At 42.9% G+C, this 27,273-nt stretch overlaps 4 protein-coding genes across 4 annotated transcripts; 2 read left to right on the top strand and 2 right to left on the bottom strand.

Moving 5' to 3' along the window:
* LOC8063217 lies at positions 1,703-4,135 on the bottom strand. The gene is made up of 7 exons (XM_002465041.2): positions 3,742-4,135; positions 3,498-3,650; positions 3,175-3,252; positions 2,961-3,056; positions 2,625-2,660; positions 2,324-2,481; positions 1,703-2,235 (listed from the first exon to the last, which is right to left on the bottom strand). Exons 1-7 carry the CDS (start codon positions 4,030-4,032, stop codon positions 2,073-2,075), a joined length of 975 nt encoding a protein of 324 aa, XP_002465086.1. The 5' UTR covers positions 4,033-4,135; the 3' UTR covers positions 1,703-2,072.
* Positions 10,533-12,768, top strand: LOC8066254 (uncharacterized protein At2g23090). The gene is made up of 3 exons (XM_002467618.2): positions 10,533-10,790; positions 10,916-10,956; positions 12,320-12,768. Exons 1-3 carry the CDS (start codon positions 10,718-10,720, stop codon positions 12,437-12,439), a joined length of 234 nt encoding a protein of 77 aa, XP_002467663.1. The 5' UTR covers positions 10,533-10,717; the 3' UTR covers positions 12,440-12,768.
* LOC8063216 (guanosine nucleotide diphosphate dissociation inhibitor At5g09550) lies at positions 16,596-20,417 on the bottom strand. Its single transcript, XM_002465040.2, has 13 exons — positions 20,231-20,417; positions 20,040-20,102; positions 19,606-19,689; positions 19,403-19,510; positions 19,128-19,300; positions 18,886-18,997; positions 18,056-18,136; positions 17,914-17,976; positions 17,711-17,812; positions 17,514-17,638; positions 17,110-17,320; positions 16,951-17,025; positions 16,596-16,839 (listed from the first exon to the last, which is right to left on the bottom strand). Exons 1-13 carry the CDS (start codon positions 20,315-20,317, stop codon positions 16,780-16,782), a joined length of 1,344 nt encoding a protein of 447 aa, XP_002465085.1. The 5' UTR covers positions 20,318-20,417; the 3' UTR covers positions 16,596-16,779.
* LOC8066253 (leucine-rich repeat protein 1) lies at positions 24,695-27,265 on the top strand. The gene is made up of 6 exons (XM_002467617.2): positions 24,695-25,115; positions 25,684-25,755; positions 25,839-25,982; positions 26,198-26,269; positions 26,351-26,422; positions 26,915-27,265. Exons 1-6 carry the CDS (start codon positions 24,892-24,894, stop codon positions 26,982-26,984), a joined length of 654 nt encoding a protein of 217 aa, XP_002467662.1. The 5' UTR covers positions 24,695-24,891; the 3' UTR covers positions 26,985-27,265.

The raw sequence follows: 27,273 nt of genomic DNA, 5'->3' as shown, positions 1-27,273 counted from the left end.
AGCCAATCATGACCTTGTGTTCGAGCATCACACACGAAACAGAGAGCATCAAATTTAGGTCCTTTTTGACAGGGCTCTCTCTGACTCCGACTCCAGCAAGAGGAGCCAGAAAACATGGCTTCTTCAGGCTCTTAGTTCATTTCGTGAAGAGAGAAAAATAGCTTTATGCTACAATAGCTGGGCCTTGTTTAGTTCCTCAAAATTTTTGCAAAATTTTCCAGATTCCCCGTCACATCGAATCTTTAGACGTATGCATGGAGTATTAAATATAGATGAAAATAAAAACTAATTGCACAGTTTGGTCGGAATTGACAAGATGAATCTATTGAGCCTAGTTGGTTCATAATTAGACAATATTTGTCAAATACAAACGAAAGTGATACTATTCCTATTTTGCAAATTTTTTTGGAAGTAAACAAGGCCCTGGTTGAGGAGGAGCTGAAACCCCTAGAAGCCTGGCCAAACATGCTCTTATTTGAATCTTTTAACTCCTCTAAGCTGAAATGGTGCGTGGGGAGACTGAATTCTCTGCACACGGGACTGTTTTTCCATTCAATAGCTCTAAAGAATAGTTGAAGGCCTCAAGTTAGGATTCGACAATTTATCGAGTGCCTTGTTAAGTTTTGTAGGTATTAAAGGGGGATTAGACGGGATTGAAAGAGATTAATAAATCCCAAAATTCAAAACCCTCATCATCTCCTTCGAGATGGGATTAACTGGATAAGCCCAAGTCCCCTTTTCATGTCTGAGTAGGCAACCTATTTTATTAGGCTCATATTGACTCCCTCCAAAATAGGTAGCTTGCAGTGTTTTTACGTATCAAAAACTCCCTCCAACAGAGACTCAAATACAGCATCTATTTTGCCTACCAGATGAGTTGAGATGTAGATATACGTCGTCGAGGCGGGGTGACGCAAATCTCTGCCCCGTAGTGGTGGGCCCATGCGCGAGGAGTGGCCACGGCGAGGAGCAGCCGGCTCGTGGACACTGCCGCCGCCGTTCATGCCTCCCCAGTCCCCACTCGGTCACGGCGTCACTCCTCCAGTCGCGGACTCGCGGTTGCGGTGAGTGCGGCTCCTCCACTGCCGGCGGTCGCAGCTCCTCCACTTCTCCCCTGCTCCGAGGTAGCAGGCGGCACCAACGAGGCGCAGCCGGCGCGGCCAAGCAGGCCTGACGACAACGAGCTAGGGAGGGAGGCAGGTGGCGCTGCCAGATCTTTCCCGTCGTCGCCGCTGCAGCCACCTTGAGCTGCACCTGCTCCCGCCACCGCTCGCGCGCTGCCATGGCTGCCTCCGACTGCAGCTCTTCGGGGGGGGATTTGTGTTCTCCTTTTCCTTAGCTGTTGGAGATGAAGAAATTTTGGGTGAGGATGGTTTCACTGTGCCGGACCCCAAAGGTGTTGAATTTGCGTCCTCATTGTTGAAGACAGTCTCACTAGCCATCCAAACATTAGGCTTGTACCAGGTCTACAATTACTAGGCTAACTAGCCATCCAAACAGCAAAGGCTTGTAATGTACTAGGTTTTTAGACTGAATACCAAGCTTCCAAACAGAGGAAATTAAACCTCGTAAGTTTGAACCCATGAAGTACCAAATTATACCTTCCTCATTTTGAAATATAAATGATTTTCAGTTATTGTGAATAAAACTATCATAAATTCGACTATATTTGTAAAGGAGAGTATTAACTGCTACAAAGATAAATTATGAAAATGCATTTCATATGTATCTAATGAGATCTATTTAGTACCATAAATATTTTCTGACATTCTAGAATTTGAATACCCAAACACTACTGAAAAATGTGTTGTACTTCCGTAATGTGGTACCTCTGAACTCTGTTATACTTGGTGTGGTACCTTGGTGGACCGTAGAAAGGTCTGTATGCCGCTCTCTCACTATACGTGTGATACCCTAACTCTTGTTGTGGCAAGCGAGACGACGGAGAACGGCTATCCATTAAATTTTCAGTCACAAAACTTCCATTTCTGACAAATACATCTTGTCTTGCCGCGTCGTACCAACATGGCGAACTGCCCATGTATTGCAACACTAGGCGTACTATGTATTTTTCAGTTGAGCAGGTCGTCCCACTTGCAGTACTGGCCGCCGGCGAGCGCCCGGTAGTAGCGGTCCCTGCAGTAGACCGGCCGTCCGTCGGCGGCCTCCGCGGCGGCCGCGGCGAGGTCGTCGTCCTGCATCACCTCCACAGGTAGCCGCAGCAGCTCCTCCTTCCTGCATGCATTGGTAGGGCGATGCAAGCATGAAACGAAGCTGAAGCTGTGACAATTGAGAGACCAGACCATGCATGACGACCGCGCACCTCAAGCTTGGCTTGGACGACGCGGCGGAGGGAGGCTGGTTCAGGGCGTGGAGGAAGTCCTCGACGGGCGCGGCGAAGGCGAAGAGCGACACGGCGCCGACGAGCAGCGCGCCGGTGCCCACCAGCGTCTGCTTCAGCAGGTTGATCACCGGCTTTACCTGCAGAGAAGAGATTCGTCAGTGAGCGAGACTGAGAGAGTGTGCATACAGAGGGACACTTTGTCCAGTTTGTTTGGGGTGCTCGTGGTTTCTGAAATTAGGTAGAGATAAGAAATAGACCCTGCCAAAAAGGTTTTGTCTACCTTGTAAGATCCCAAGAGCCTGTCACGAGCCAACACCTGCAGCGAAATGGAAATGCAGACATGTAAACTTATTCCTTTTGTACAACTAGTTCTAGGAGATGTGGCTAGCTTCGATCAGCGAGTTTAACAGTGAGATCTACTCGTTGAAGAACATGTGGCGTCTTATGTCAGTTTTCGGTATGAATGGGAAAGGAACAATTAATTTACTAATAATATGCAAGTGCAATCATACATTTGGGATCAAATGGAGTACTGCTGAAAGCTTCAAATATACTATTTTGTTCGTTTAACAATGTTGGTGCCTTGGTGGCCTGGTGAATCATGCTCGTTTGTTACCTCTGGTGGCTTTACCCACATTTGGCCGTCGTACCATCCGGTTTCTTCGTACGGTACCACTGCTGACAACAGCCTATCACCAACATAGCTCCATCCCTGCACACGGGCACGGTGACAGTTCAGAACTAATCCATCGGCAAAGATACCACCAGTTCTTGATTGTCTCGTTGTAATCCTGTAACTGTAAGTATGACTTGATACTCCGCGTCCTTACCAGATAGATCCTGAGAACCACCAATGACACCAGAAGCAGCGTCCCAATCCCAGCTGCTAGCACAAACTTGAGTGGATCCTGCATATATAGTTTGGACAGAATATCAAAGATGACGAAATGATAATGAAGCTAAATTACAAGGACGCATGCAAACTGACAGGGTCCTAGCCGACACACCCATATGGGCTATGTCTGGGGTCAAGCTACAGCTCCGTGTGTTCTCTGATTAATTCAGGTTATTAGGAGTTCCATTTGACTGACGAACTGAATGGCATGCTTACGTTTTGTCAGAAAAAAAAAGAGATGGAAGATTTTGATCGAACCTTTCCTGGATTGAAGCTTGCGGCTGCAATTGGAGCTGCGAGGACAGTGAAGGTGATCAGGCAGAGGCCGCCGAGCCGGAGGAAGAAGGAGCCTGGGCTCAGCTCCGCCCACGAGTAGAGGGTGCTATCCTTGAGAGCAGAGTACTCGTTCACCTGCACCAAAAAAAACAGAAACATGCATGGAATATCCAGCCACACGATCCACGGCGACGATATGCACCACAAATCAGTCATCTGCTGTTACCGGTCTTTGCTCGAAGGGGACTTGGATCTCCAGCCCGGGGTCCCAGCTCGGCCCGCCGCCGCCGGCGAAGCCGCTGCGGCTGCCGTCGGGCTCCTCCTTGAGCGCCATCACCACCACCGTGGCGCTCCCACTCCTCGGCCGCCTCGCGACGACGCTACGCCGGCTGCGACGCCAGCAGCAGGGCGCTGCCGCCGCGTAGCAGGCGCCGCCGCCATGGTTGTCATAGCCGCCGCCTGGAACTGGAAGCACCACCGAGTGGACGCCGCCGACGATCTTCAGCCGGAGCAGCATGGATAGCTCCTCTGTCTCTGTTCTTGGCCCCTATGCTATGGATGATGGAGGAGGAAGAGCGCCATGTAAAAATGTGGTGCGCGCGGTGCGGCGACGGCGAGCGAGGCGTGTGCATCTTTTACGTGGTGCGGGTGCTTCGGCGACGGCTCGTGTGGCTGGGGTGTCGCGGCCTACACGTGGCGGGCGGCCCGTGGCACGTTGCCTGCTCGCTTCGGCGCGCGCCGGCTCATGGCCTGCCTCTGCCCACTGGCCCACTCGGCTTTGTTTAGATTTGGGCTAAGAGCATGTACCTCGGCCTGCATTACATCATACCTGGGCTAGAATGTTTTTTTTTAATTTTGCAACGAAAGAACAATTATATTAGATAATAATTGTGTACATGAATATGTTATAAGTACTTTGGATTACATAAATATCAAGAAAAAATCATTTAAATTATATCTAAGCTATAAATAGCTCTAGATCTCAAAACCAAACATATATAACGTTTTGCGGTATGGATGACCGTACTGACAAACACTCAACAAAAGGGTCAGCAAAAAGGCCCGAGAACAGATGCCCAACGAACGACGGCCAACATTCATATAGGCGGAGTTGAGAAACTTGTTTCTTTCTGGTGTTCTTCTTATTTTCCTTTCTGCCACCGAGAAAGACTGATGTGAAACTTATTCTCCCTAGTCTTTAACCGTGGCCAGATCTAACCACGATAAAACGGAGAAGAGATCGGAGAAAATTATTCTATGGTGGAGACACCATCTCCGTCTTGATGTCGCCGTTCGAAAATAAAAGTCTCCATGTCGTCAAATCAATGAGAATGCCAACGTCGTAGTTGTTGCACGTATCTTCAACGTAGTCACCATGAAAAAAGCGGTTTCACCCTACCATCTCACCGTCACCAGAGAAGAGAAGTAGGAAATGAATCTACAAAACCAAAAAACTTGGTATAGAGAGATCTTAATAAAAAAACTTATTAAAAATGATGGATCCCCGTTCGCTCCGGCCTTCGGTGATTAACACGGAGAGGGAGGGGCACCAACCATGATGAAGATAGGAGCAGCGATGGCGGCGGTGCTGAGACACACGCTCCTGGGCTAGAATCCTCTGCAAAATAAAAATAAATATGTGTGTATACTGGGGGCTAGGATTTTTCTGTATCTATTCTATTATTTTAGCATATAATGAACAAATCACCGTACCCCTCATCAAGGCCCTAAACATACCACGTTCCATGAAGAAGAATGAGAACAAAATAATCCTACAACAAGTTAACAAATTATCCACCACAGACATTGCACAAACAATAACCCAAAAATATCCCTTTATTTATTTATTATTATAAATATGTGCCATTATTCACGAAATAAATCCGGTTCCTTTATTCCACTTTTAGGTTATGTTTGGATGTAGTAGGATTTGCATCAATCCATATGTGTGAGGGTGAATTGGAATAGAACTTGAACTCTTCCAATCCAACGCAATGCATGTGGATTAAGATGAATCCGATAATATCCAAACAAAACCTTACATGCATTTATGAGATTAAAGTTGCAATTTTTGCAAACAATTTTTTTATGAAAAATCTAATAAAAAAGGTTAAAAAACAGAAAGATCGTTTGATTTGATATGAGATGTGCAAAAACAGAAGGATGTACAAAAAACTAAAAGAAGATAGAGTGAAATACAAGACCCTGATCAATAACTTACAAAGTGGAAAAATCAAGTATCTGCTCAATAGAAAACTAACATTATAACTTTGAAGTGGGAGCGATCATCAAACCAAGTACTCAACTATCTTTTGACTTTTCATAAAATTAATGCATTATATTTGATTGTGTGTCTTAATAAACAAATATACTTATGTTCCCTAATTTTAGTATTTGTCACTCCCTTCTCTCACTACGGGACACTGATGCTTTGCCGAGTGTCTATGTCACCTCTCTTGCGCGTGTCTCCGCTCTTAACCACTACACCACACTATGACTTGTGTTTATATTGCATTTCGGGTCCTGAAATATTATACTAAATTATATGTAAATTGATTATTTGAGGTCCTAAATGATTTCAAATCAAAAAGTTGTCAATTACAGAATTTCATAACTTTTTGGGATCTACAATTTTTATTTAGGGAGTTTGTCCATCCGAGGTCGTTTACAAAATTTGAATTTTAAATTTGAGAAATTCAAACGTAGTTTTTGCATGACAAGATGATTCCAAAATAAAAAGTTGTTAGCTATAAAGTTTCATAACTTTTTGAGATATATAAAGTTTATTTAGAGAGTTTTTCCATCCGAGGTTGTTTAAAAAATTCAAAATTTAAAATTTTCAATTAAAAACGCGGTTTTGTATGACAAGATGAACTCAAATGAAAAGGTTGCCAAATACAAAATTTCATAAGTTCTCAAGATCTACAGAGTTTATTTTGGTTATTTTGTCATTTGTTCATCCGACATTGGTGATTCTAATATTTTTCTAAAATCTTATATATCTCTCTCGTAGTTTCATAAACTATAAGAGAGATGTAAAATTTATAAACAAATTTATTTTAGCTTTGTCGAATAAAGATAAAGAAATAATCAAAATAAATGTTGTAGATCTTGAGAAGTTATACAACTTTGTAGTTAAAAACTTTTTGATTTCAATTTGTTTAGGGCTTCAAAATTCGATTTGAAATTTTCTTTGCCGAGTGTTTTTTGACACTTGGCAAAGAAGCCTTTGTCGAGTGTTTTTCTTCGACACTCGGCAAAGAACTTTTTTGCCGAATGTCCGAAAATAAACACTCAGCAAAGCATTTAACACTCGGCAAAGATGCGGATTCCGGACGGTAGTGTCTTGTACAAAGTCATGCAGCAACTTAAACTCAGATCTCCCAAACCTGCTGGTAGTGATATAAGGCCTTGTTTAGTTTGGAAAATTTTTTGGATTTCGCTACTGTAGCATTTTCGTTTGTTTATGGCAAATATTATCTAATCATAGACTAACTAGGATCAAAAGATTCGTCTCACGATTTACAGGTAAACTGCGTAATTAGTTTTTGTTTTCGTCTATATTTAATGCTTCATGCATGTGCCGTAAAATTCGATGTGACGGAGAATCTTGAAAAATTTTGCAAACTAAACAAGGCCTAAGGCTAAAAGAGTGCATCTGTGCAATATTACGAAAACAGTAATAATATAAATTTGGATCGCAATAGGATCAAGCCCATCCTAAAACGAAGAGCAAACCATATAGCCTCCCTAGTGGACTAATCCCTATGATCTCATTACGTGGCATGTTGTTTCCAGTTTTTTTTTGTCGCTATAATATGGCTGTCATCAATGACATATTGACAGTACCATCCTATTGCTGCGCCGGTGTAAGCTAGTGAGGCGCTGACTCGCAGTAAGTTATTTGCATGATGTTTACCTTTCTTATTACTGCGTGTTGATGTCCCATTCAGGTATGATGAAGCGAGATTTCTTCTCCCAAATCGTCAAATTACACGCTTCATTACTGCTATAGTAGACCAAGGCCAAAGGTAAGTAATTGTTAATCATGAAGCTAAGTGTGATAACTTCAGATTGTCTTGCTGATCCTTGCTCAGAAAGCTTTTCAGACTTCGCCTCACGCCAGACCGACGGGATGGATCATTGCTCAGCCATCACCTACACGTACTGCCGGCCTTCTCTTTCTCCTGCTGGCGCCATGTCCATGTGCATCCGACGACAGGATCGTCCCCGGCAAGCCGCTCTCCCCTGGTGCCACCATCGTGTCGGAGGACGGCAGCTTCGCCCTGGGCTTCTTCTCCCCTACCAACGACAACTCAACTCCGGCCAAGCTGTACGTCGGCATCATCTCTGGTACAACGACATCCCCGAGCTCACCGTGGTGTGGGTCGCCAACAAAGAAACCCCTCTCACAATGCAAACAGCACGTCCCCTCCACCAACGCTCTCCCTGGCGGCCGACACCTCGGACCTCGTCTTGTCCGGAGCCGACGGCCGCGCTGTCTGGACAACGAACGTCACCGGTGGTGTCCTAGGCAGCCCTGCAGCATCGCCAGCCACTGGTGGCGTCGCCGCGGTGCTTCTTAACAGCGGTGACCTCGTCATCAGGTCGCCCAACGGCACCACACCCTGTGGCAGAGCTTCGAGCACCCCGCGGACACGCTACTCCCCGGCATGAAGATCCGGATCAAGTACAGGACGCGGAGCGGCGAGCAGCTGGTGTCGTGGAAGGGCCCCGGCGACCCCTCGCCGGGGAGCTTCACGTTCGGCGCGGACCCTGACAGGGTCATCCAGCTCTTCCTCTGGCAGTGGAAGTGGAACGGCACGCGTCGTCGTCGTCCCGTGATGCGGAGCGCCCCGTGGACGGGGTACATGTCTACGCGGTGTTCGTAAGCACCGAGGAGGAGATGTGATGTACCTGACCTACACCCTCTACGATGGCGCGCCGTGTTAGTTGATCTCCTTTCCAGATGGACCCAAAGGCCTTCTGGGTCTTGTTCTCGCGCCCTAATCGGGGGCGCCCAACCCTACATGGTTGGTGGGCCCCCGTCGCTGGCAGCGCCTCTCTCGGATCGGATTAGAGTTTAGGATGTCGGTGGGGAAAAGGCTGCGCGGTGAACCTCGTACCTAGAGCTCCAGCCCCCCACCTTCCTTTATAGCGCCGCCACCACAAGGAACGTCCCCGACGCAGATCCGATGGCTTCACCAGCGAACGACGCCACTGCGAACGCCAGCGGATCTACGGCGGCTCCGGCTCTCAGCAACGGTCTAGTCTATTTACCGTTTCTGTTTTTTTGTTTGTACAGTAAATCTTATTTAGGGCATGTTGATGTACATATTATTATTGATTAAATGTAAAGAAATATTCCCGATCTATGAACTGCGATGCATTACGAATCTAACACTCCGCACACCAGGTACGTGCTGACCTACTCCGGCGAGTACCAGCTCCAGAGCTGGAACAGGAGCAGCATGGCGCGTGGGCCGTCCTTGGGGTGTGGCCGCCGCCGACCGCCGGTTCGTCGTGCAGCAGCCGCTACGGCCACTGCGGGCCCAACGGCTACTGCGACAACACCGAGGCCGTCCCGACGTGCAGGTGCCTCGACGGCTTCGAGCCGGCGAGCGCGGGGGAGTGGAGCGGCTGTACTTTTGCGCGGGGCTGCCGCGTGTTGAGAAAGTGCGTACTGCAGTCTCTAGCAGCACTGTGTGCAACGAGCCTTCTCACGCGACTCAACGAACGCAAACAGTGATCTCAACAGTAGATGAGAATAGTAAATGTTCTCTTTTTTAATGATGGCTTCACTCTCTCTATATAGGGTTCGATAACCGATCTAAGACAATTACAAAAATACCCCGTCACAATGGGAGAATATCCCGACATATTCCTATGCTACAGCCTACTGACCATAAGTTATTTATGTAATTTCACTCTACGAGCTCCTCACGCGTTTCTCGCCTGGGGTTTAGCTTGTCGAATGCTTGGATCCTTCGTCCGGTGCTGAACCTTCAACGCTTCTACGCCGAAGGTTCGTCGGCTTGGCCACGCCGGAGGTCCCCTGGTGTAGGCGCACCGAAGGCTTGCCGGCCTCGCTGCGTCTTTCGTCCTTCCTTTGGCCATCCTTCGTCGCGGGGAGATCCGAAGGTTTCTTCCTTCTCCGCTCACGACCTTCGTCGTTGTCTTAGTCCCTGCATTTGCTCAGTATCACAAGAGATGCGTTAACATTAGTCTTGCTCAGAACTTCCGCACTGCTTCGTACGAAGGTTCCTCGGGCGGAGGAGATCCTTCGAAGCAGCCAGAGAGAAGAAAGCATCCAGTCCCCAACACCGCCGCCGGAAGGAGAAGGACGCGCCACGGTGCGGCGATGGGTTCCTGGCCTTGCTCGGGATGAAGTCGCCGTTCCAAATTAGTGTCGTTTTCGATTTCTGTGTCACAAGTTTGGCTTAATTTATAGAAAATATGTGTAATGTTGTATATCTAAATAAATTTGTTAAAAAAAATTAGATTTAAAAATCTTTTCAATGATACTAATTATATAATATAAATATTGATATTTTTAATATATATTTAATCAACACTATTTCTCGTAAAGTGAGAAGACAGTTATTTTGGGACGGAGTGAGTATGTTGCTAGTTTAGACATTTTACGGTGCTAAATGAGGTGTAACGTAAATTTGAAATATTGTATTTGGACTAATACTGTAGCCTTGTTTAGATGTAAAAAGTTTTTAGATTTTGACACTATAGCACTTTTGTTTTATTTGATAAATATTATTTAATTATGGAGTAACTAGGTCTAAAAGATTTTTCTCGTGATTTACAGGCAAACTGTGTCATTAATTTTATTTTTTCATCCTTGTCACGAGATTTAATATCATGGAAATCTTGAAAATTTTTTGGTTTTAGGTGATCGCCTGTGTATGGCAATCTCCGATTCTCGGTCGGGTAATGATTCCTCGCGGCTGGATGGACGGCCGAGATCTCCTCAAGAGTACCTTTCCGGCACGGCACCGACGGGCACGGCTTCCAATTATTAAAAAAAACTCCCGTTGGGCGACTCCGCGTCGCTCAGATCCATCAGAGATCTCTGCCCACCCCCCTCGCCACTTCCCGTGAACCACAAACCTAACGCGGAGCGGCGCGGGCCGGCCGCCGGGCGAGGTGCGCGTAGCTGCTGCCATCGATCGTCGCCGGGTCCATCCACCATGGGCGGCGGCAACGGCCAGAAGTCCAAGATGGCCCGCGAGCGCAACTTGGAGAAGAACAAGGGGTCCAAGGGTGCGCCCCCTCTCTCTTTCTACGCCATGTCCCTTCCGGTTCTTCGATATTATGTGGTTTTTCTTCGGGCGATTGCTCTGGGAGGGTGCTCCGATCTGATGGATCTGCGTGTTTCCGCTGTGCAGGGAGCCAGCTTGAGACCAACAAGAAGGCCATGAGCATCCAGGTACACCCTGTTACAGATCCGTGCCTTTGCTCTTACGTTTTTTATGTCTTTTGGTGGAATTTCTTGATGGATTGGTAGGGCATGTTGTGCTTAGACTGCTGGATTAGTGACTGTGGCTGTAACTTAGATTGGAGTTTTATCTCCACGGTTAGGGTCAGTTGTCAATTTTTACGTGGGGGACGCCATGAATGAAGTAAGTTTTACATACTGCTATGTGCCTATTAGTTTGCACCGCTCGAATTGGAGGCTGAAAATAAAGATAAGCTGTATCTTTATATATGGCAAAGAACATAACCAGTCATAACGTCATCCTTCCCCTTAATGGGGCTTCTCTGATCAGTCAAGCAGGCAACACAGTTTGTCTGTCTAGTTGTAGTTACAGCCCAATCTTAGGGCATGTTTGGATAACATGGGGCTAATTTTTAGCTCAAATTAGCCACAGTGAATTCAAAGATGAGGGCTAATAGGTGGGCTAATTTTTTCTTTTAGCAAAGTCTTGAACTGGTCGTTATCCAACTAGCTAGCCAACCATAGCTAATTTGAGCTAATTTTTAGCCCCAACTACTAGCCTTGTGTATCCAAACAAACCCTTATGTTTGCTCATTGGGTACCATTGCAGCGGTTGGCTTAGCTTATAGTGCTTACTCCCTTGTTGACAAATATGCTTATTTATTATTTATTATGTTGATTGATGGAAAATCAGTTGTCTGTGGCGAAATTTGGCTTCAGAAATGGCACTATTGTACTAATCCCAACTATTACCCATGAAAAACAACTTAGTCCATTTGTTTTGTCTGTGCAAATTATTCTACATCAGGCAGTAGATTCCAATCCATTGCTTGGAGTTGAAATTCGAACTGAACCTGGACTATGCTCTATTTTCTTCTCAGGCAAAACACCAATCACGCCCACTGTTCTGAACTGTTTGATCACTTTGATGCTTGGAATCTATTTGGGGCTTTTCAGAGTGTTATTGAGATACCTAAACTCTCAAATTGTGGATGAGTCTAAATTTTGTTTAAGTGTGCCACTAGGTCTAAAATCTCATCAATTCCTATGTACTTGCCTACATGAGGTGTCTGGCATATTTAACTGGTTTAGCCACATTTGGGCCTAGATATGCATTTTAGTAGTTAGGGGACATTAGATGACACCGTGGAACGCTGCTTAGCACCAGTGGTTCCATGCAAGTTGTATCGGTTTCTTTGTTAGAGTTCACGTTTAATAGAGGAGTTTTAAATTTCTAGATGTACTCAAACTGAAGTAAAATTCTGCAAATTTTTAGTCTCGGCTGCATATTTTCACAAGCTGGCGTCTCAAGTGTTTTACTGATACTGATTTGTTTTGGCCAACCTGAACACAGTGCAAAGTATGCATGCAAACATTCATGTGTACCACGACTGAAGTGAAGTGCCGGGAGCATGCCGAGGCTAAGCATCCAAAGACAGATGTGTACCAGTGCTTCCCCCATCTGAAGAAGTGAAAAGCCTCTGAACTAGCAACCAGTGCCGTGGTCATGGAGTTGAGGAAATGTGTCTGTTAGCTATGCGGTTTGGTCACAGTCAGTACAGGTCAGGAGCTTTGCCTGTGCGGAGGGTGTTAATTCCGTGTTGTCTGCCGTCAATCATGCGTCCTGTCCTATGTTAACCTATACATAAGAAAGTGATGTGTCCACTTCCAGTGAAACCTATTGTCTGCCGTTAAAACCTGGTTGGTTTCAGAACGATGATTTTCATGTCCAAACAGATTGCTGGTCCGTGAGAATTGTGCCAGTTTGCATGTTCTAAATATGTCTCCTGGCCATTGCAAGAATCCCTTTGCAAATACGATGTATTGTAGTTTTACTCCGAAGATATGCCTGACCCATTTAGCAACTAGTCCATAAACGTACTTTTTTCCAAATATAGTTTATTAGTGTATACATTATGTAATATATTAACTGTTCGTATAGCTGTAATATCGCGAGGATCGACTAGCGTTTCTAGTGCTGGCGCTTGAACTTGTGCTCATATGTGGTTCGGCAGGTTCGCGAATTTCTGCTGTTACGTGGTTTATGTATATTTTATGAACAGTTCTTGAGGCAGAACGTGGTCAGTGATGAATCAGAATCAGAACTAGATTAATGTGGAATCATGGTTGTAGGACAAATTCAAGAAGGAATTAAGGTCCTACCGATGAAGAATATAACCTGAGACGTTCGAGCTAGAGAAAAAATGTCTTCCAAAAGTTTTCTTTAATTAGATCTCCACATATTGTCATCCTCTAGGCCCTAGTCAAATTTTAAAAAGCATTAATTTTACGACGATACGTGCATTTATTTTGAGAACTGAGGAAGTAGATTAGATATGCTGCTGCCTAATAATGCTGTGGTTGCTCAGTTTCAAAATAAAAAATAAAAAATGCTGTGGTTACTCCAATCGCCAAGAGCCCAAGAGGTATGCCCAGGTGATCCTCCAGCCTTATACAGCCCAATAGCTGAGGGTTGAGGCCCATGTCAAAGACCTTAAAATTTCAGATGTCAAAGACCTTAATTCTCCTAAAAAAAAAGGGTGCTGATTGTGTACGTTTCCTTGATATATAAATATGTATACTGACATATCTGAGTACACTTTACGATTATTAAAAACTTGTTTTTGGACATCTAGTTTCAAGTTAAAAAAAAAACTTCCTCTGATTCTAGATGTAGCCATTTTAGATTTGTCCATGAGGATTAACTAAGTAAATCAAGTGGCGTCAACGCCCTTCATCTCTTATGTGTACAAAAAAAAGGGTCATCATCCAAGGAATGGTACACCATCCATTACAAAATATAATGTTTTTTTGTTTTGCCTTAAGTTAAATTTATCCAACATTAACCAAAAATATAAAATAATGTATCAATATTTATGACATCAATTATTTTCACTGAGTTCGACATAAATGTGTCTTGACAGTGCATATATTTAGTATCATAGGAATTAGTATATTTTTTATAAACTTAATAAAAATTAGAGGAATTTAATTTATGACAAAAACTAAAAAAAAATTACAGTGGAGGAAATAATGTTTATTAAGCATAGATAAGAAAAAGAAGAACATGGAAAAGATACATAAAATTTCTAAAATAATCTAGTGGAGTGGAGTGGATAAAATGACCTACAATGGAAATCCGGGACTATGCGCTTATACAACTTCTTATATGAAAATTCTCATGAATGGATGCCATTAGAATCCGAAAAGAAAAGGAGAAACATTGCACTAGGCAGCATTACCAATTGTCCTCTTAAAAAGTGAGTGGGTTCCAAAAACAATAGACCGTGCAAGTCAATACTTTATGTCCTCTAGAGTCATGCCTTTTTGTGCTTTGGTTGGGTATATAGCTGCTTTGCATGCCGTGATGTTTGGTTTTGTGGTGGTGGTGGTGGTCATTGCTTTATTTTGCAGGCTCGCAGCACGTTGTCCATGTCGGGCAGAGTCCAGTGCATGATGATGCTTCAGTGGACGAATAAAGCTGTGGCTGCACAACGCAAATTGGATTCGTTCACTGGACGACCGAATATAATGAAGAATCCCAAGACTTTGAATTGTCCTGCCTACGCGCTTGAGCGCCACATCCACGGCGAGGACCGAAGCGCCCCCCTTGGACACGCTCGCTGGAAAATGTTTTGTCCACCCGGGCGATGTACATGAGTTATGGGTACAAGGCCACTGGCCACAGATCCTAGAGTTGATTTTTTTTTTCAAAAGAATGCTACAAATTTTTGCTTTGGCATAATATTATTAAAAGAAGAGAATAGAGTTTACTAGGTTCAGACTCTATAAGGATAAAAACATTATATATGTCTTGCGGAGCCAAAGATATGTGTACATTTTATATGCTTCTTAAAAAATCCACATTTACATGGCAAGGGCGGGTCCTTTGAGGGCTGGCCATCCACCCACACAAACCCCTAGCTAATGCCTCCCAGATGCATGTCAACTCAGGGTTGGCATGTCTGAAAGGGCCCAATGACCCAAAAGAAGAGGGTCAATCGGGCTTAAAAAATTAGAGCAACAATGATTTTAACCTACACAAAATTATTTGACCTGCTTGCATGGAGGCACCAAGACTAAAAGGATTAGACTAAGAAATCCTTAGGCCCATCATACTAAAATATGTCCTTAGAAAGGTTCACACTAAGGGAAGGGTTCTTACGAAAATAAACCTATCACTAAGCACATTCTAACTTGTAAATCTAGTTGTAAAAAAAGAACTTGGTCACAATAAGTAGCAAAGCACATGCAAGAGCATAAAATCTATAAAGAGTCAGTCATATCTTTTCCCCCCATGGTATTAGGTTGTTGTCATAACTACTAGTCCATTTTAGAGGAGCAGAAGAGTAAAAAAGGACTCACTTTAGCTCCCTGAGTCACAAGGTCTCAAGTCTCCACTAATGAATACCCATTCTCCATTCTGGAACAATGTGCAAAACAATATACACTAATAGGTGCCTCCTAATAGGAAACTCCATCGAGAAGGTCACCTAGTCCTCCATTGGTCCAACTAGATGATCTGCTAGGCGTCACACAGTTGCACCAAATCATATGGTGATCCTACATATGCCAATTTTTCAACGGCTAGAAGGGAATATGTCGAAATAAACCTCATCAAATGATCCGCTAGCAAGGTGTCATGAAGTCACCATCAAATCATATAGCATAGTCCACTGACTTGGCCAACTCTACACATAGTCGAGGCACACCATCACTAGATGATCAGTTGAGCATCGCGAAGTCGCCATTAGATCAAATGTGCACACCAGTAACTTAGCCCCACTTGACACACAGTCAAGATAGGGCCTCATTGGTCGATCTGTCGAGTGTCACTAAGTCACCACCAGATCTACGATGCACGTAAGTGGATTAGCCACTTAACACATACTGAAGTTTGGGCCTCTCCGGGTTATCCGCTGAGGTGTCACGAAGTCACCACCTTATTATGATACAGTGACTTGTGACCACTCAACTACTAGGATCAAGTCATAAACTAACTGTGCACAATGCCATAGGATGACCTGGCCAAAAAAATGGACAATTTTTTTTTTCAGAATTCATATGTTGGGCAAAAAGCTTAAAACAATCATGGTTTTCACATGTGCATGGCCGCAAAGGATCAAACTCACCACCTCTAATTTAGTAAATATATTGTAATACATATTTGAGATCCTATGAATTCAAATGAAAAAGTTTGAACTTCAAAGTTTCAAGTACCAGAACTTTCGTTTAGATCATTTCTCTATCCGAGGTAATTTTAAAAGTTCAAAAAATATGAATTTTAAAATAATTAATCTTAAAATAAAATTTATCAGACCTAAATGATTTTGAATGAAAACATCATCAACTACAAAATTACACATCTCTTAGAGTACTATAACGTTATTTTAGATTATTTCTTCATTTGTGGCACTTTGAAAAAATTTAAAAAATGAATTTCAAATCTAAGTTTAAAACAGAATTTTCAGTTTTGGTTTATGAATTGTAAGAAAAGAAACATCGTACTTATTGGCTCCTAATCAACATCAATTTCATAACTACTTGCATTGCTAGGTTTTTGGCCCTTTGGGTGAACCGACTTGAATGGATAAGAGTAATTCGAATAAACAAAATTGGGCAACGTAAACTATCTTTTCACCAGTGAATAATGTAACATTTATAAATCCGAGCCACTGTAGTTCATTACAAGTGACAAAAATGGAACTCCAAAAGCATGAGCAATGGATTTCAATAAACTTATCCATCTATGGAATGATTTTAAAAAAATAGAAGAAGTAGCTATCATGTAGAGCTGCAAAAATAAGAGGATGTTCAAGCAGCTTCTTGCTCAGCAGCACTAGCAGCATTCAAATCGACTGAAAGATCAAGCTCCTGCATTGCATCAGTGTAGGTTTGTTAAATTGTTAGCTTAAGCAATTTCTATTGTAACATCACCTGAATAATATATATTTGTGATTCTCTATGTCTGTGATAATAAGTTACCTTTCCAGTGATCTTGTTGTACAAGGCGAGTACATCCTTTACCGTTGTCTCAAAATGAGTGGTTGAGTCGTAGCTCTACAAAATGATGGTGTACTTGTTACTTACCAACACACCTACAGTGTGGTCTTTCACTATAAAATTGTGCGTGCATGTACTTACATTTGTCAAGAAACAACTATCCTCCTCAGGATTGTTAATGGGTTCATATCTGTCATAGATGTCAAAGAACGTCTCCTCTACAGGGCCAAGCAGATCGATCCCAGGCTTCAACTCAATCTCGGGCTTGTCGGTCTCAGCTTCAGTCGAAACGAAAGCAATGAACTTGCCTTTTGGTGCAACATTGTGAGCGTAAGAGCAGCAAAACACGTACCTGCGATGGAACAACACAATTCAAGTTATTTTTAAAGGGGGGCATCTGTATGTGATCTGTTCTAATACTAATATATACTAGTTTACCATAAACAAGTAAAACCTTATGCGGAACAAGAATCGACTATAAATAAATAGCATGTTGTATTTTGCAGTTTCTTTAAAATTTGTTGCATTAGCACAAGATGACTTACATGTCTGATTTGCGCTTTAATTGCTTCTTTGGGAGGATGATCTGCACGGAGTGTGAATCCTTGGTGTCGGGGATTGGATGCTTCATAATACATATCGCACGGGCCACCCTTCCAACCTTCTTCACCTGCTCATTGGTTCAAGAATTTTAGAAACTGAAGCCATGTACAAGTGACTCACCGATTCTCCACATATATACCTTTTCAGGCAAATATGAAGGATCACAAACAATCTTCTTGCACTTTGCAGTCTCCCCTTCAGAAGTGACTCCGTATGCTTTTCCACTCTCATCAAACTCAACCTGCAAAAGGTTTGCAAATTTGGCACAGTTGTCAGAAGTTTTGAGCTACCATTTTGTTTGAGTATTCTCATATTGTGTGTTGACTGAAATACTTTAGTTACCTTGCATTCTGGCTTGTTCAGCATGTACGTGCCACCATAAACAGCGCTCAAACGGGCAAAAGCCTTTCACGACATGCATCATTTCAGTTTATAGAAGCTTAAAAGGTGGCTAGTTGATTCATCATTGCTTTATAGGGCATACCTGAGGAAGTTCTCCCAAACCATATAGAGGGTAGATGTAAGGGGACCCTCCTTGAAAGCGTGCAAGTGATTCTGCATAAAGCTATTGAAATAGAAGATCAACATTAGGAACATGTTTTGATTTTTTCCTCTCTATAACCCTATTAACATGCATCATGATTCAAGACACTGCAATATATTTATTGTGCAACTAAAGGAATAATTTACACTAATGAAATGTAATGTAGGCTGTAGAATTTTCTGTCAATTAAACATATGTAGCGTGCAACTACAAGAGGATATCCAATCATGTATTTTTCTTATTAGATAATGGAATAAATTAAAACATCCAGCCTCTACATTTGAAGATGTACACTGCTGACAAAAGTGTGCCACAGTAGTGAAGTTCAAGAACAATGAACCAAAAAATAAAACATAAATATAATACTTAATGTTTTTTAGAGGTCATTTTAGTACTCATAACTTTGGCCTAATATGTTTCTAATGAAGTTTATTTGATACCATAAATATTGTTTTTCTTTGCTATATACTTGGTCAAACTTAGGATAATTGACTTAGGGCAACTTATGATATCTTATATCCAGCACCAAGGTAGTATATAGTAGGAGATTGCCTTTCAAACTTTTTTTACCTTCTAGTGATTATTTTGTTTTGAGAGCATGCCGTGGCAAGTATTTCATTAAGCAGGAAGAGAGTTCGATACAAAGATTTGGGGTGTGGTAAACCTTCTAGTGATATAGTTTAGGATCTCAACATTTTCCTTTAAAGATGAATCAAGTACCATTCAATATAGCATAATTGTGTGTATATCAAAGTATGACAATGTAGTACCTTCATTCTCTTGACAGTGTCAATTGCAGGCTCATCCAGGTAGCTATCATCCCGATGAAGCGCTAATGCATGCCCGATAAAGTCAACTGTATCATCCTCCAATCCATATTTGCTGATCCAAGATAACATTTTAGTTTTTGCATTAGGAAACAAATGGTGGTGACAAAATAATACAAATTGGCTTTCTAACTTGTTCCCAAAGATCTAACAACTGAAATGCAGCACAAGTGAAAACAACTTACGAGATGACTTCTTTGGTGGTGACCTTGGTCAAATCCAGGCCCTCGTGAGATTTTGGGTCATCCTCCTCGTAATCCTGCACATATATGAAGAACTTGCGAGCACGACGCTTCTCAAACAGACCCATCAGGTTAGATTTCAAAGCTTCAACATCGGTTGCAGGGACTTTGTGAATCTGTTAATTAGCATAAAAGAAATTAACAAAGAGTGAATCAGTGTGCATACATGTTTCACAATTAGATCATATCTAAATATATCAGACTCATATAAGCCATACCTTCCCGTTGTTGTACACAAAACTTCCATCAACGGCCTTGAAGTTTAGATACTTTGTCACACTTGTGTGGATCAGAACACGAACCAGCGCACCATTTGCCATCATAAACTGTAAATTCAGAACATATTTTGAACTGCGCGACACCACCAAAACACTGTACAGGGGACAGCTAGCTAGCAATAGAGAGATCAAGGGTAACAGACCTTGGGTACCATGTCAACATTGTATTCTTTGCTGATGCCCAGATGCTCAGGAGGGCTGTCATTGCCTTTGAATCTCTTCCAGAGCTAAATGTGCCACCATACCACCGGAAGGAAACATTAGAAATCAGAATAATGGATACACAACTTCAACAATAGACTGAAGAATTCTTGGATGCGCATGACAATAGGCTGAATTGGGCGCTTAATTTATGTGTTCCCAAGCAACGTACAATAAGAGCATAGTTGAAGATGTTTGGCAAAAAGGACATACAGGGGAAATTTTAAACTAGCTCATCTTGGAGAATTTCACGGAACATGCATATAGGATCCATATGATGTTTAATTTAGATAGAATTTGTCAGAGACTGCGCAGAGTACAAATAAATGACAGTGCTGCCTTCCATGGTCACGCGATAGAGATATATATATCAAACCTTAATAAGATTCAGGGATGATGATTCTCCTCCATAGTAATCATTCCTATCCATGTGAAGAACCTGTGTAATCATATATATTATATAACAAGAATCTCGTCCGGTTCACAATGGCAGGAAAAAGAAATAAAAAACACAAGGACAGGCCGGATCGGAATGAAGAAGAATCATATCATGCACCCAGCTGCAACCTTGAGGCCATCGACGGAGAGGAGGCCGCTGATGATGCACTCCTTGAGCCCCGTCCCCAACACGATCACGTCGTACTCCTCATCCATCCTGCAGGTGTCGTCCTGAGCAACCTCTCGCTCTCTGTCCCTGCTGCCTGCTAGCCCCCCTGCCTGTCGCCTTTCTCCTCGATCTCACGCTCTCGCTCACTAGTTATATCTCTTGTTCGTTTACCGTATATAGGGGACAAGACTTACGGCCGGGAGGACGGCGACGGACATGATCGACCTGCATGCGCGGAGGAAATGGTCGCTGCGTCCCGCGACGATGTCGGTGGAGGCGGTCGCGGTGCCACGCGACACGTTGCGCGCGCGCGCGACCCGACGCCGGCGGGAGTTTTTGCCGGATCCGATTTGAGCTGTGGCTGTGCATTATGCACGCTCGCCCGCCCACCGATTCACGTACAGGCGTTCAGCAGAGAGAGACTGATCGACCACGTACTGCAAATTAAACTTAGCCGTTTTATTAAAATTTCCCCTGCGTATATTACTGCTACGAAATAATTAAGGCAATAATATATCGAACACACGAAACACAGTTTTTTACGTGGAAAACCCTTGCGGAAAAAACCACGCATGCTAACCGACGATCTTCACTATATGATGAGAGTTTACAGAACGCAGAGAATGCAATGAGTTGTCTCTCTCAACTCTTCTCATACGGACTTACAAAATGTATTTAAGGACGGACTAATTGCAATCAAATATGAAAACAAACCCGCTAATAAATATAACCCGAACCACGGATCATCTAGGTGTCCCCACAAAACTCTAATTATAATTCGGGTCATATTCTGTTGATTTGGCAATCAAACCGGCCAGTGCGCAAATTGTTAGTATACTTAGGTGGGCCCCGTTTGGATCCATTAGTAGCTAATAGTAGCTACTACTAATTTAGCAGGGGATTGTTTAGATCCACCTGCTAATAGGTGGTTGGATAGTGATTTAAAGGTGCGTATAAACTATTAGCAATATTAACAACTCTAAACTTGCTAATAAAACTAATAGTTAATTAGACCTTATTTAGATCCATTAGTAGTTAGCTAGCTAATAGCACACATAATTGATTAACTGCTATTATCTGATTTGATCCAAGTAGTAAGATAGTTGTTATCTATAGTTCTAGCTAATAATTAGCTACTTTATTAGTTGTACCTATTTCGATCCAAAAGAGAACTACTAGCAAGATAACTATTATCTATAGGATCCAAATAGGACCTAGTAACCCTCCAACTCATAATTGGTAAGTTTATTAGCAGGTCTGTTTGGATCTTCTAATACTAATTTTAGCTGGTAATTTGATCCAAGTATGCCCTTAGTATTATATACATCACTGTATTAGTTGTGCCTTATTTTGAGCTTTATATCTTGTTGCCATCACATATATATACAAAATACTAGAAGATACCCCGTACATTATTGTGTGAATTGTCAACAATTTGGAATGAAATTAAGTGAAGATAACGTGGATAGCTCATATTAAGATGTTGAAAGCAGTGGGATGATATGACTATTAGTGAAGATGATGTGGATAATTAGTGAGTGATGCTGTGGATGGCTTGTATGTTGAAATAGACTTGTCATGGGAATTAACTTTACAAGAGATATGGATAGATCACGTGGATGTGGATTAGTAGTTTAGTACCTAACTTACGTAGGAACTTGTACTTGATGAATGCCGTAGTTCCAAAGAGAAAATGAGTGTGCATTCCACTCGATTACTTGTCTTGTCATTATCATTGATTACATGCCCTCAGGCGCACACTGACATTGCTTAAAACAAAGTTACGTCCCCACCCCTTCTGCAAACGAGAGCTTCCTGAAACTATAAAACCAAATATAAATTCAACCCAAGCATAAATTGAAGGAGAAAAAGGAAGTTACATACAATTATCTCCCTGTCATCTCGACATCTTGTTTTTTTGAGTTAAAGCCAAGATTGTCTTCTTTTTCTATTAATATATACTCTCGTTGTCCTATAATAACACATTCTAAAATGACTTAAGTGAATACATGATGTATGTACCCATGGTTAAATCCAACAAGAGGTTTATCCTCAAATTATATTTTTCTTTTTAATAAAAACTTTGCCAAATATGAGTAATACATTATATTTCAGTATAAATTTTAGAAGTCATAACACACTATTTCGAGATGGAGAGAGTAGTTTACTAAGCTCCACTTTCTTTTTTCCAAAAAAAGGCAAAAAAGGTATAGCTACCCTAATCTTCTTACATATACTTAATGGCTCAAAATAAGAAGCAAATATAGGGCCTGGGCTGCAACTCTGGTCCTAGAGAAGAAAAATCACTAGAGTTGCCTAATAAAAGTGTAGACATTGTAAGAAAAATGGACCTCGGCCAATTCAAGTTTGGATTTTGGTGTTTGATGATCAACAAAAACCAAATTGGACTAATGAATTTGCGAGTGTTTGTTTTGTAGTCCAATAGAGTGCAACAGTGACTTGGACGAAGACGACTATGTGATCCAATGATCAACGCCTCAAGCAAAGACTTTAGAAGCATAATAGGAAGCTCAAGATGTCAAGCAAAGTTCAAGCATTAAGATAGAAACCAAGATGGACGAAAGGTAGCGAAGAATGAAGTCATCGAAGCGCAATAGGGTGGACCAGACCCTGACTTAAGGGCGACCGAACCCTCCCTTCAGCGTCTGATCACTAAACCACAGAGTTAAGTGAGGACCGGACCCTGCGACCTGCGTGTCCGGTCGAGAATCAACAGAGCGACTCCAGATGGCATGGCATGACAGGACTCAGGCGACTGGACAACTAGACTCGACAATGGCAGCATCCGATCAACACGACTAGACTCAGTCATGCGTCCGGTCTTGAGCATGGCCCACTGTTAGTCTAAGGTGCGCATTCAAGGCTTTGAGGAACATTGGGGGTTCCTTATGTTGTGACTGAGCAAATATGTATATTATGCTCGGCAAAAACGGATTTGTAAGGACCAAAGGCTTTCTCATTCGGAGCAAGGCCTATTCTGGGGAAACAACTAAACCCTAGAATGTTTATGATGTGAGGTTGTGGGCTGATTTCTATTCCACAAAATGGTACGATTGTTGTATTCCGATTAGCGGTGTCTAGGAAAGAACGAGACTTATCGACTGCTATAAACCATTATTTCATTTTGGCTTCAATGGTCACCTGTGGAGTGACCGGACTCTACTAGGAGAGCTACGGAGTGACCAGACTCTACCAGGAGAGTCCGGTCTGGACCAAGAGTCGGGTCCGGTCAGTCGCCCCTCCAAGGACCAACGGCTCTATTTGCTTGGGGCCTATAAATACCCCCCATGGCCGGCTATTTTAGGTGTGTGTGAGAACCCAAGCAGTTGTCACATGAGTTGAGACTAAATTTTAGTTGCTCAAACCATCAAAGTGCTAAGCGTATTAATAGGTGATTAGTGTAGGTGCTTTGCGAAGTGTGTTGCTATCTCTACCGTAAAAGAGTTATGCAACCTAGGTTCCAACTACGGTGCTACTGCTCAGAACCAAAACCAATACCCTCTCTCTGAGAGAATGTTTTAGGTAGCTTTAGCACACAATAATTAAGGAAAATAACAATTGAACTACTTTCTTCATCCTAATTAATAAGACGTAAGGTGGTCTTTTGCCGAGCTACGTATTTTGTCCTTGTTTAGTTTACCAAAATTTTTGGCTTTAGCTATTGTAGCCTATTTGTTTGTATTTGATAATTATTATCTAATTATAGACTAATTAGTTTTTGTTTTTATCTATATTTAATTCTCCATACATGCGTCTAAAGATTTATTGTGATAGGGAATTTTAAATTTTTTTAAACTAGACCAGGCTTTTGTCTCAAGATCGAGTATAGCATGTACTCCCTCCATACCCAAAAAAAAGCCGTTTAGAATAACGATACAGTCTCTAAAGTCTAACTTTGACTCTTTATTTTTTATAAAAATATTTATATATTTTTATGAAAATATTTTTCAAGACAAATCTATTCATATGGTTTTCACATTTCCAAAATCAACAACTTAAAAGTTATTTATTATTTATATTCTCAATGTTTGACATGAACCTTATCCAAAATGACTTTCTTTATGGATAGAGAGGGAGTATTACCTAGCGCTGAACATGCATGGTCTGGTCTGAACTCTGAGGCAGACATGAGGAGTTCCCAAGACCAACCTGATTTTCAGTTTATTACGTAACAGGGGGACGGACTCCGGCGAAATCATGGAGCAGAAGCCAGTGCAAACCTGTGATTCTTGCTCGTGGTACCCCCGCCGGGTACGCATCGCATTTTGGTCCATCTTCCTCGTGGTGCTTGGTCCACATTGGACCGTGGACTTGGCCGTCCTCGCTGTACTCCTACTATAGTTGTGCTGACTTGACCGCCCACAGGCCCACCGCCAGCCACAGCCACAGCTGAACCCCCTTCATCAGCACGCAGGCAGGCAGCTTCCGGCCCTTTTCCACTCCCTCAAAGCTGAACCGGCAGGCTCCCATCCTTCCTCCGCCGCCCCGCTTCGGAGCTGCCCTCATTTGCTTTCCCCTTTCACACCGGAGAGCAGAGCAGCGCGCACCAGAACGCAGAGGCAACAAGCAAGAAGAGCCAGAGCCGGTCTCCCAGTCTCCGATGGCGGCTCGCGTCCTCGGTGCCCTGCTCGCCGCCGCCCTCGCCCTCGCCCTCGCCCTCGCGGCCCCCGCGCGGGCGTCCAACGACGAGGGCGACGCGCTCTACGCGCTGCGGCAGCGGCTGTCCGACCCCAACGGCGTGCTGCAGAGCTGGGATCCCACGCTCGTCAACCCCTGCACCTGGTTCCACGTCACCTGCGACCAGGCCAGCCGCGTCGTCCGCCTGTGAGTTACTTCTTCTCTCTTCTTCTCTCTTCTCTTGCCGGCGATCTCACCCTTGCTTCCCCTATCCATCCGAGCTTCCTGTGTGGATTTGAACGTCTCTGTTCGGCAACTTTGATTCTTGGTTGCAACAATCCGATGTTTAATTGTATCTTGAAAAAAAAAAGAAAAAGAAAAGTCCATCGGCGCTTGCTTTGAGTTGATCACACGGCGACCCGCCTGCCTGGAGACAAATCTTTGTTTCCGAGATCCAGGATGCGCAGCTGCCAGCTGCTATGTGCCTCGCAGATTACATGTGGAGCCATAGCAATGGACGATTGGATGATCTTTATCTTTAAAAAAAATGGATGATTGGATGGTCCAGTCCTCGAATGATTTGCTACAATTTCATGGTCCGTTGGCCCCCAAAATTGCCCATTCGAGTGGGGATTTCTTTGTTTATTTCCAAACATCTCTAGTTAGGAGCATAACTAAGAATATCAAGCTTTCCTACTTCATTAACTTGTATCTTGTTTAAGAGTCGATGATTATGTTATCTGATGACTCTGTCCTTTGTGACAAAATGTTTCAGGGATTTAGGCAACTCCAACGTCTCTGGCTCCATCGGCCCTGAGCTCGGCCGCCTTGTCAACCTCAAATACCTGTACGTATTATCTGAGTTCTAGAATTTCTGATACAGAGTGGAGCTTGATTGAGTTTTAATGGAAATTGGATTTTCATCTGCAGGGAGCTATACAGGAACAATCTTGACGGTGAGATCCCAAAGGAACTGGGCAACCTCAAGAACCTGATCAGCTTGGATTTGTATGCCAACAAGCTCACTGGAGGAATCCCCAAGTCGCTTTCCAAGCTCAACTCACTCAGATTCATGTATGTATCTTCGCAACAGCTGTTTTGCTAACCACAAAAACAGTTCTTTTTAGAAGAGCACTAGTACTCTTAGGTGTTTCTGAGTTAGAAATGGACAAGTGGTTATGTGATACTTCAGGTCAAAAGGAATTTGGTTTGAATCTTGTAATTCCAATGGGCACGCAAAAAGCTTTCCTCAGCTGTTTACTGAAACCTGATCACGTTTCTCTTGATAGGCGCTTGAACAACAACAAGCTTACAGGATCAATTCCAAGGGAGTTTGCCAAGCTCTCCAACCTGAAAGTCATGTGAGTGTAGACCTTTATCATATTCCGTTGTTTCTTCAATTTGCATGGTCACTGATTGTTGGTATGTCCTCTGACATGCAGCGATTTGTCGAACAATGATCTCTGCGGAACTATTCCTGTTGATGGACCTTTCTCAACCTTTCCTCTCCGAAGGTATGCATCAAAGCTGACTTACTACATATGTTGTGGAAAACACCTACAGCTTGAAACAACAGCTGGGTTTTGCTAGATTTTGATTCTCTAATGTCGGAACACTACCTCTGGACTTTGCACATCTCTGACTGCTGTTATCTTCAAGAATGTGCTCTTAAGGTCCTCCAAAATTATGAGATTTTGCAAATGTGTTCCGATACAAACCTACACATATATGTTACATGTTTGCAACTAAATAAATTAAAAGTTATTGATGTTTGCAGTTTTGACCAAATCTTATCCTAGATGACATGTTTTTATGAGTGGGTTGATAGATCCTCAAACAATGCACAAAATTGATTAGAACCTATGTCAGCTAAGAGCCTAAGACCATACATTGATATTGCATTGTTTCAATGCTAGATCGTTGAACTTGTGTTTTTCTCAACAACTAGAACTTCAATGTGAATCCGTATGATTTTGGTAAAGCGTTAACACATCTCTACTTTCCAGCTTTGAGAACAACAGCAGGCTCAACGGTCCAGAGCTACAAGGATTGGTTCCCTACGACTTTGGATGTTAGATGCCGACACCGATGCATAACAATCAACAATGTATCCCGTCCCTAGTTGAAAGGAGGAAAAACAAGATAGTAGTAGAAACCTACGTAGCTTGGAGAATGCCGTGACTATATAAATGTATAATATTCAGACAAGATTTGACAAGGGTGTCATAGCAGGTCGTGATATTCTGTGTGCATTCAGCAACAACATAAAAAAGAATGTATTCAGACAAGTTCTGCTTGGTTGATATTTTGTCCCGATGGATAGCTGCTTTTATGCAGCCGTGTTGATATTTTGCAAACCCAAACA

This window comes from Sorghum bicolor, chromosome 1 (assembly GCF_000003195.3).
Source record: "Sorghum bicolor cultivar BTx623 chromosome 1, Sorghum_bicolor_NCBIv3, whole genome shotgun sequence".
NCBI classification, from domain to species: domain Eukaryota; kingdom Viridiplantae; phylum Streptophyta; class Magnoliopsida; order Poales; family Poaceae; genus Sorghum; species Sorghum bicolor.
The sequence above is the reverse complement of the archived record's forward strand: the minus strand, read 5'-3'. Positions and strand labels throughout refer to the sequence as shown.

Bases quoted from the DNA above. Each gene is read 5' to 3' on its own strand.
- LOC8063217 (XM_002465041.2), bottom strand. From the start codon at position 4,032: ATGCTGCTCCGGCTGAAGATCGTCGGCGGCGTCCACTCGGTGGTGCTT. The intron at 3,253-3,497 runs GTTCGATCAAAA...CTATATATGCAG, and splicing joins CAAGCTTCAATCCAGGAAAG to GATCCACTCAAGTTTGTGCT. The intron at 2,482-2,624 runs GTAGACAAAACC...TCTTCTCTGCAG, and splicing joins GGCTCTTGGGATCTTACAAG to GTAAAGCCGGTGATCAACCT.
- LOC8066254 (XM_002467618.2), top strand. From the start codon at position 10,718: ATGGGCGGCGGCAACGGCCAGAAGTCCAAGATGGCCCGCGAGCGCAAC. The intron at 10,791-10,915 runs GTGCGCCCCCTC...TCCGCTGTGCAG, and splicing joins GAAGAACAAGGGGTCCAAGG to GGAGCCAGCTTGAGACCAAC. The intron at 10,957-12,319 runs GTACACCCTGTT...ACCTGAACACAG, and splicing joins AGAAGGCCATGAGCATCCAG to TGCAAAGTATGCATGCAAAC.
- LOC8063216 (XM_002465040.2), bottom strand. From the start codon at position 20,317: ATGGATGAGGAGTACGACGTGATCGTGTTGGGGACGGGGCTCAAGGAG. The intron at 18,137-18,885 runs GTACTACATTGT...CTATTTCAATAG, and splicing joins ACACTGTCAAGAGAATGAAG to CTTTATGCAGAATCACTTGC. The intron at 17,977-18,055 runs GTATGCCCTATA...ATGTCGTGAAAG, and splicing joins GTTTGGGAGAACTTCCTCAG to GCTTTTGCCCGTTTGAGCGC.
- LOC8066253 (XM_002467617.2), top strand. From the start codon at position 24,892: ATGGCGGCTCGCGTCCTCGGTGCCCTGCTCGCCGCCGCCCTCGCCCTC. The intron at 25,116-25,683 runs GTGAGTTACTTC...AAAATGTTTCAG, and splicing joins GCCAGCCGCGTCGTCCGCCT to GGATTTAGGCAACTCCAACG. The intron at 25,756-25,838 runs GTACGTATTATC...TTTCATCTGCAG, and splicing joins CTTGTCAACCTCAAATACCT to GGAGCTATACAGGAACAATC.